General features: G+C 39.3%; 2 protein-coding genes across 2 annotated transcripts in view; both read left to right on the top strand.

Annotated features, from left to right (window-relative positions):
- The first annotated feature begins 1,527 nt into the window (after positions 1-1,527).
- Positions 1,528-5,679, top strand: abracl (ABRA C-terminal like). Its single transcript, XM_005931536.3, has 3 exons — positions 1,528-1,656; positions 3,240-3,305; positions 3,795-5,679. Exons 2-3 carry the CDS (start codon positions 3,245-3,247, stop codon positions 3,977-3,979), a joined length of 246 nt encoding a protein of 81 aa, XP_005931598.1. The 5' UTR covers positions 1,528-1,656; positions 3,240-3,244; the 3' UTR covers positions 3,980-5,679.
- A 1,658-nt stretch (positions 5,680-7,337) lies between these two features.
- Positions 7,338-9,367, top strand: part of heca (hdc homolog, cell cycle regulator) — a 12,712-nt gene continuing 10,682 nt past the window's right edge. Inside the window, exon 1 of the mRNA XM_005931537.3 lies at positions 7,338-7,792. Within this exon, the coding sequence (XP_005931599.1) occupies positions 7,654-7,792 (139 nt within the window). The 5' untranslated portion in view covers positions 7,338-7,653. The remainder of the gene's footprint in view (positions 7,793-9,367) is intronic.

The following is a 9,367-nucleotide window of genomic DNA, read 5'->3' as shown; positions in this document are numbered from 1 at the left end:
AAATAAGTCGCCCATTGTTGTTGTTTTTTTGTGTCTGATATTCTGACATTTAACTCCAATGATTAGTTGTGTGGCCATTTGAAATGTTTTCACACATAAAGTCGTTTCTTGGAACTATGTAACAAAACAATAAATTATTTTCTATTTATTTCACTCTGGTTCTTGTTGGAACCGTCTTGACGTCTTGGTGACACATTTGCAACAGTCAGCTACTTGGGGAAAAAAAACATTTTTAAGATCTGCTTCTCACTAGTTCTGTATAGTGCTCTTTAAACATAAAATAAAATAAAGAACATGTTAATTAAACTGCATTTTGATACATATTTTTAATAAACTTGTTGAATAACTGCAGCTTTTTGGGGCCCTCTGAGTTTTTATGCCTTTGCTCGGTTAGTAATCCTTCACATATGTAATATTTTCCATTGTTCTAAACACTATGATGATGGAGTCACTGCTTTGTTATTTGCAGTGCATGCATAAGAGGTATAGGGATGGGGTGGAGAAGAATAGAGTTCAATGTGCAGAACAAAAAGTAACAGCATTTGGAGTCAGCACACTATTCTAACAAGCTCTTTCTGTGTTGCAATGGGACTTGTGCTCGCTGAGCACCTGTGTGTTTCTTGGAGACGCAAGAAATAGTTTGGAGAGGCCGAAACGTAGGACAACACGCGGTCTCCTGCCTCTTCAATACCTTATATGGGCCACAGCCCATCAAACTATCGGCAGCGTGTCACGATGAAGTCAGATGAGCGCTCGTGTTGCCTTCATATGTTGTAGGAAATTTGTCACATCTACTCAAATTAAGCCAGTAAATGAAAACAGTTGCACATTTTCACAGCATTCCACTACGAGTAGGTAATTATTAGTTAATCGCGGAAATGTCTGAAATTTGTGGCTTGTTGGACAAGAGCTTCTGTACTTCTGATTTATGGGGGGAACATTATACACATTGTAAACTGCAGTTTGTGGGGAATAGCATACATTTCGTGACTTTACAGCATACAAGGAGTGTCCTCAAAGTAACTAGCTTTTGAACTACAGTTAATAATTACCTCATTTATAATATAAACCATTACTGGATTTGTTTACGACCTAAATACTAGTGTTGGCTCCCAAAACAAAATATTGGTTGGGCTCTATTGTGAAGGGATTTTTGTTGTTGTTGTTGTTGTCTTGTGTTTTGTTGTAGAATACTTTGATCCTAAGGAAAAGACATCTCAGGACATCGGGTACAGATCTTTAAATTGCTCCCACAGGTCAATTACAGCTGTGTGTACTTAAAAAAACAGGCTTAAAACAGGTGTGACAACTTCTATCTTATGTGTTTGTAAAGTTTTTGTTCTGTTGTTTTTATTGCCTGGAGACATTGTAGAGCTTCGCACATGTGCTATATAAATAAACACTAACACTGCATTATCTTTACATGCATATTCTTACTAAGATAACTTAGTGATCTCATGCTTCTGTTTAATATTCTTATTTTTTTGAATATTAAACACCTTCACTCCGTTCGTTTTACACCACTTTGTTGTTCCATTTCTAAAGGGTGGAGTTCTCCGAGCGCACTCTGAACGCAGCATCATTTTCCACCGGTGCCGATTCATCAGAAAGTCGTCCCTCACCTCATTACAAGCAAAAACAAGCCCAAGTAATCAGGTAAAATTCATATCCTTGTGTCGGTGTTATATTCGCTTGTGTTACATCGCTTTCCATCATTTATTCCAACCGTTCATCGGTCTGAACAACTCCTCGCTCCCCTCTCAGCGGAGGATTTGTCGGATGTTAGAAGCTAATCATACCGGCGAGCTCACATCTGCCACTCAGAGGAGTCTTTTCTTTTGCACCTGAAGTCGCGTAAAACATCGCCGAGCTGCTAATATTATTCAGCACTTGAGAATGACTGCACATCTCTGAAATAAATCAACTGCAAGAAGTATTTATTAGCAGGTTTGGCTAGCCGTGAACGCTAATCCCTTACTTCCGCATTGATGAGTCCGCCCTGCTCGTGTTGGAGCTTGTTGCAGTGCTGCAGTCAGTCCTTCTTTTATATGTTGTACTCATACCGAGTGCCTTTATATGTGTCTGATATATATAATTAAATTACATTTATTTATGGGTTTACTGGACTTTGAGTTTGTTTTCTTTTAATGAAAGTCCCCCAGCTCCCAAAACACCCTTCACAAAAGGAACAAAATTGAAAAAACGCCGTTCTGATAATCCCAATTTCATGATTAGAACAAATGTTAAGACTTTTGTCTAAAATGTAAAAAAAAAAGAAAGGAAAATTTGGCGCATACTTATTGACGAAATGCAGCTCTTTAACTAACTTTAATTACTGCACTTGTTGTTAAATCTAGCCTTGTTTTTCCAAAGTCAGAAAATTCCTCTATTGGTGGATGATCACTCAATAAATCAGTCAGATTTTGTTCAGATGACACCAGGTATGTCTGTTTACAGTGCTACATGGATGTTTATTAGACAAAAAGTAAGTAATGTGTAATGGTAAGACTTTCAACGTGTAAAAAAAAAAAAAAAGATCTAAAATTACATTTAAAATGGCCTGTAAGTACAATAGAAGACATTAGACAAAATAAAATGCATCACAGTGCATAGACTTCATTGTGCTTTAATGCACAATAATCTATAAGCTCTACTCATTGATTTAAAAATGTAAGCTAGATCAAATTTAATAAATCTACAGATTAGATCAAATGAGGAAAGTGTAAATAGAAATAAATTGTCTGTTTACCATATTCAGTCAAAAGCTGGGCTGAAGATGTTTAAAGATTTCAACACTTCAGCTGCTCTCTTTCTCTACAGCAGACTGCTTCGTGACTCAGGGTGTAAAAGTTAAAAAATCTGCCTCCTCAGCTGTGTTGTCGTGCACTTTGGAACTACTCACAGGATGTAGCATCCATACTGCACCCTACGCACTGAGGATGTGAGACATGAATACTGGAGCAAGAAGACCATCAGGGGCTTTTAAAAACAAGTAAATAGATTTTAAAATCAATGTAGGAGCTGACAGGCAGCCAAGTTTTATGTAGTCTGGCCAAACGCCCTGGCAGCAGAGTTATAAATCAACCATAATAATCTAAAGCACTGCAGTAGTAAATAGACAAGTTGGGTCAGAATTGTGCAACACAGGTTTAATTGTTTAGTTTCATGTCTAGTGCACTCAAAACCGTGACGTCAGATTTAAAGCTAATGCAACTATTTGCATTTTGTTTCGCCTGCAGCAACAATGAACGTCTCCCATGAAATTGATTTGCTGGTTCAAGAGATCCAACGACTCGGCAGTAAAAGTAAGTCAAAACTGTCATTGTATATTGCTGAATGACATGGTTTGCCTTGAAGTACTTTGATATATTATCCCATGAGCTTTAATAAACAACAATCATGCAGTCATCCAGTGTTGATTTGTGGTTCTGACCACTTCTAAAGCAGGAAACAAATAAACTCAGAGTTATGCCATTTGCAGCAGGGGTGTGTCAAGGTTTTTTGGAAACAGGGTGGCACTGCCACGTTTGTGGAGGGTGGCCTCTATAAACACGGCAGTGGATCAAACCACTCTGAGTTAATGCAGGTGTGTCCATTAGTTATTTTACAAATACACATAATAGGCATGAATGTCTGTAATTGTGGGGATCAATTGAAATGATTTGGTACTTTAATTGGAGTAAAAAATTAGGTTGTTTCATTTTTATTTTGAAATTGAATTGAGATTGAAATCGCTACAGTCATTTTAATTGACTGCCCGAAGCTGTAACAATCGTTTAAATCTCTTATTTCAGACGCTGACGGTAAATGTAGCGTAAAGTTCGGGGTCTTGTTTAATGACGACCGTTGTGCCAACATCTTCGAAGCGCTGGTGGGCACCCTGAAGGCCGCCAAGAAGAAGAAGGTGATCGATTTCCAGGGGGAGCTGCTTCTGCAGGGCGTCCACGACAACGTTGACGTCATCCTGCTCCAAGAATGAGAAGCCGGTGTTGGGATAGGACAGCCTTCTAGCAGCTGCGGGTCTTTCCTTCACAAGGCTCAGTATTTGAACTGAACTGCAATAACCAATCGGATTTGACCTAACAGTACACTGGCAGACTCAGCTGGCATGTCTGCATAAGATTGTTTTGTTTTTTTTGCTTTCTATGTGACAAATTAAGTAGTGATTTTGACCACAGATCAGGAATATAATACTTTGTGCTAATGCATTCTGTTGCCTCTCTACAGTTTATTATCATAACCTGAGATGACCCACAGGACAGCATGCTCACTAGATTTAGCTGCTTTAGCAAACTACTGTACACTTTTCATTTGCTCTCTCTAATTGTTTGTGACTGATACCAAGCTGCACTAGGCTAATCCTCCCTTTGGTAGTGGGAGTTACGACCTCATTACTTGGTGAGTGTAACTGCTTTAAAATCTTGTCCAGCTCTGAGACAAAGGGTAGTGTGTGCTCTCCAACTGTGCCACCAAACGGCCATTCCAGTAATTGTTTACACAAGACATGTCTACTACCTCTTATTTGACCAGGGCTTTTGGAAATTCAAGAACATCTCCGTGATAGAAACTAACTAAATGACAGCTCAAGTGCATTTAAAAAAAACAAACAAAAAAAACCTTTTTTTTTTGTACTGCGATGTGCTAAAGTCGTTTTTATTCCATCTTTTTATACGTAGTCATTAGTGAAATTTCTCTGCTAAACAAACTCCAAAAATTGCCTTTTCATAGAAATAGCTGATGAGCAATGGCGAATGTATTTTTTGTGCAGTTTTTATTAATGTATAATTACAGGGTGGTTGGTGCCAAATGCTAAAGGTGACTCAGGACCAAAACAAAGCAACCAAAATCTGTTTAACTATCGTGCTGCGGCTTAAATTAGAGATACAAAAGGTGCATTTGCAGTTTTGTTAGTTTCTTTAATTTTAGCACTGTTTTGTACTGTAGGTCAAACAAAACTTAGCAGACCAGGCATGACAAAAACACAATTTATCTTAGTTAAGTCATTTAATGTAAATTAATATCGTTTTGAGCACTTTGGGCCTCCATACATTTGGAAAATCTTGAAGCTGTTTGAATGTGTAACATCTTGTAGCTGACACCTCTTTAATAAAGTCATATCCTTTTTTTCTGTTTTAAAATTAGGCCTCCATCATGTTATCAGTCACATTTTTCTTCTTCTCGTGATAAGAAGCTGGTTATCAGCCTTGTAAAACGACACCTGGTCTGCTAGTTTTTTTTGACCCATGTCACGTTCACTGCTGTTGTGTCAGACTTGCTAAATATTTTACATTCAGGTGTATTTGTTTAAGCTTGACTTGAAATGTGTATTTCTCTCTTTCTCAGTATCAATGGCACAAATGGATCCAGCTCGATTATGAATGAAACTAAACTGTAACCTGATCACAGAAACGTGCTGCTTGCCATCCTGCTGATGCTCAGGCGTGACTTTCGAAGCACAAATGCAAATTACAAGCGAACGTTTGGCAGGAGGGAGAACGTAATGATCACTGCCGAGCCAATACCTCGAGCCATTTCTGTGAACAAGTGGGACGCCTGTGTGATGTGTTCAAGTGTGTCATTACTGTGTTTTCTATTGGCAATAACACATTCCTACAAGAGGTTTGTGTTACTGTGGAATACATTCCAAGGAATAAAATCTTTACATGCGAAGCCTTGAAACTTCTTTGTTGTTTGTCTCCTTGTGTGTTTTATGACTCTAGATGTTAAACTGAGGAAGATACTCATCTAAGCACTGTAATAAAAGATTGTGTAATGGTTTATGGGCCACTATGGTGTGGTGTGAGAATACTGTGGTAATGGCAAACTTATTAGCATCATTATGAAAACATTTGTTGCTTGGGGTGTTGACTGTAAGCTGAATTATAGCATGATGGCTGCTGTTTCATAAATCATCTTTAGTCAGGTTTTACCAGCTTTGAGCAGTACCCTACAAGCAAGGTCTGTAAATTGTCTGATTTATGAATGGAGTCTGGTTCCTGCTGATAACATATTCTCACTTCATTTCAATCAATCTTTTCATTCATCCCTGTTGTAAATTATCTGATTTAATTACTTATATTGGCATACAGATTCGGCGAGTTACACATTTACTGCACCCTTGAATACTGTTTTGCTGTGAAGCTGCACATTCAGGTATCCTGAATGAGGCAGTGATACTTCCCCACATGTATGTGGTGCTGATTACTTCCCATCCTCTTCTATCGTTCACTTTAGTGCCAACTGAGGCTGCCGCTTCATGTAAATAGTTAACCAGAGGCTGTGTAACGTGTGTGTGTGTTTTAATGATCACCATTTATGCTTATCTATGGAGATAAGTATACATTTACAATGCTATTGATAGCACTGATAGTTACTATTGTTGTGAACACTTCAATAGCAACTTGGAGAATGAACTTTCCCATAACTAATCTCGAATTGGCATAATTATTTTTTTTAAATGAAGCATTAAGTGGGGAAATTTTGAGGATGGGTGATGACGCTGGAACACTGTCATAACAACACTGTAGACAAATAAAAGTACTTTTATAATGAGGTATAACAAAGGTACTGACAAGTAACAAATTACTGTATTCTTCTAGCTTAGAAATAACACAATTAATTTACTAATGCTATCACAGTCAGTCAAGAATCTGATTAATTTTTAAACTACTCGGCCACGTGTCAAACTAAAGCATAGTTCTTTGCAAATGTAAATCTGGCCCACCAATTCATTCAAATTCTGAGAAACAGCAGCTAATTTGTAGTTTTTAGGGTTATTTTCTGTGCATGTGGCTTCACACTGGAAAGGTGGGCTGTATGGTACATTTAAACTATTTATTTATTTTACTTATTTTGGTGAAATTCACCATAACCATGAAATGGTCAGATTCAGGCTTTTGCCTTTAAGAAAGATATGAAAAAAAGATTCTTTATTTAGTTTTTAAAAACAAATAATGGCTAAGTAAGATATGATAGGACAATTAGGGAAAAAAATAAATTAACAATAACAAGTATATAACAAATGGCTTGAGAAAGTGGTAGAGTACATAAGGCAATAGTATATAATGTGACATAAAACTATAGCTTAATGAAATTAAAAAAATATTTAATTAAAATAAATACAGTACAGTAAAATAAGTATAGAGAAAGATATTATATAATAATATCATATGGTGTGAAGTTGAAGTAACTTTTAAGGCTTTGTTTTGCTAAGACCTTTCTGTGAACTTTCTATGTATGGGGAATAAATCTGATACCTGACTAAAAACCGAAACATGCCTTTAGAGGCAGCAAATTCCGAGCTTTCCCACGGGACGCAAACGCAGCCTAAATCGCTGACGGTCAACACTAGGGGGCGGGGTCCCGTGACGTCAGGGGGTGGAAGAGAACAGCAGAGCAGGAATCAAAACAAGAGACGGACACGCCTTCGCTCCTAAAGGTTATACCAGCTTATTTCTTAGACCTGCTGCACTAAATTCAACCCGCCGTGCAAGAAGAGGCCCAAAAGCATCACCACAAAGAGAAAAGCCCGCATTAAAAACAAAGCACTGCAAGGGTCCACTGCTGAAATGGAGTCCACAGAAATGTCAGACAGCGCTGACAGGAGCCGTTGATAGAGGTCGAAAATAACACTTGACACTCGAATCCTGTAAAATGCCCAACCAGAAGAGCAGCAAGGGAAAGAAAAGCAAACGCACGAACAGTAGCGGAGATGAGCAGGAAAATGGAGCCTGTGCGGCCGCAACAGGAGGCGCGGCCGCGGCGGCTGCACCCAGGAGCGAGCGCTCAAGTGGTAAGAGAGGAAACGGACGCAGATGTAGTGAAGTTTGGTGATGCTGCCTTCCTGCCAGGGGGGAAGCCCAGTCTGTCTGTCTGCACGACTGTGACATACGTTCACTGCAACGGTGCAAATGTCTCGATCCCCCCCCATCCACTTGTTCCTTGCAGCTCAAGCCCAAACTTCGTTTAAAATGTGCGGCATTACGGTTCCGTGAATAGTGGCAAACATGGGCCACATTTGTCGAGCACGATTTCAGGCCTTGCATAATTGTAGCTGTTGGAGTAGCTATTGCTCAACTGCGCTTAAATCGTGGTTGGGAAACTGATTTTCTATTATTTTTTAAAGGTCATTCGGGGTTTGTGTGGGCACAGGACGAATGCCGAACAGGCGGCAAAGCAGTTGAAATATTGCTGAAGTAGTAGGTGTTACTTAATGTGTCGGATTTAAGGCGAACTTGACAGCGGCTGTTGGTGTTTCTTAAGTCGATTGTGGTCGTAGTTTGTTATTGGCTTCAGAGGTGGATGATGGGAGAGATACGAAATCGTGAAATTTATGAATGGAGTTCGGCTCCTCGGAACTCCTCTAGGAATATAAGGGATTATCGCCCGTGAATGTGACGCGCAGCGCCGTCAAAAGTGGCCATAAGAGGTGTTAACGACACAGCGCGACCCTTCTTTTATTTCTTTGTCTGCACGTGCACGTCAGTGATCGCGGGCTCTCTCGCAGGCCTCAGCTGTCTTTTCCTGACGGGCACCTTGTCCACAACAGTTTTTCGGTTGTGGCCTTCCTCCTCCAGGGTAATACTGACAGCTCACCGCTTGTGTGCGCACTCAAGTTCAAATGCAGTCCACACGGACGTGGAGCTGCTGGAGGTGCGTGCATTCATACAAACTGTACAGATTAAACAAAGCTTGAGACTGGAAACCACTTCACAGCAAACCTCATCTTAACTGTCAGGTATTGCTAGTGCAGCATTACACATCCAGTGACAACAGATTGTTCTTATGGTGTTATAAGACTAAGTAAAGCCCTGCTTTGACTTTTTTAAAAGGGAAAGCAAAGCACAAATCGGGATTTTTACCGTGTAACTCATCAGAGAAACTTAACGTATATACAGTACAGGTAGTTAGTAATTACACTTATTTGTTTTTTTTAGTTCAGAGTGTAAAGTGCATGTTTGCAAAACCAGAAGGTAGGCGGTTCCAAGAGGGGGTTTGGGCCTTTTAACAAAAAATTACCTTTTTGCTGTCATCTATCTTTTGCAGCAGGTTTCCCCAGATGTGGATTAAGCCTGTTCCTGCACTAAAAAAGAAAATTCATTGAAGACCTTCACTGAAATAAGTTTATAGTCTAGGACTAGGTTTATGGTATGAAAGATGCCTTTAACTGGAAGTTACAAAATCTCTGCAAAGCTCTTGTTCTGCGGATGCTGAAGCCTGAACACACTTGTAGACACCAGAGTGATACACGGTGTTAAAAGTGGATTGTTTTCTGCTGTGTGGTGAGTTAGAAAGTGAAGAAGAAGAAGAAGAAGAAGAAGAAAAAGGAAGCCCTGCAATTGTACCGGAAAAGGAAGGAGGAAACTAC

The sequence above is a fragment of the Haplochromis burtoni genome, unplaced genomic scaffold (assembly GCF_018398535.1).
Source record: "Haplochromis burtoni strain Fernald_Lab_line unplaced genomic scaffold, NCSU_Asbu1 Contig_147, whole genome shotgun sequence".
NCBI lineage: Eukaryota > Metazoa > Chordata > Actinopteri > Cichliformes > Cichlidae > Haplochromis > Haplochromis burtoni.
This window is presented reverse-complemented; position numbering and strand designations above follow the sequence as displayed.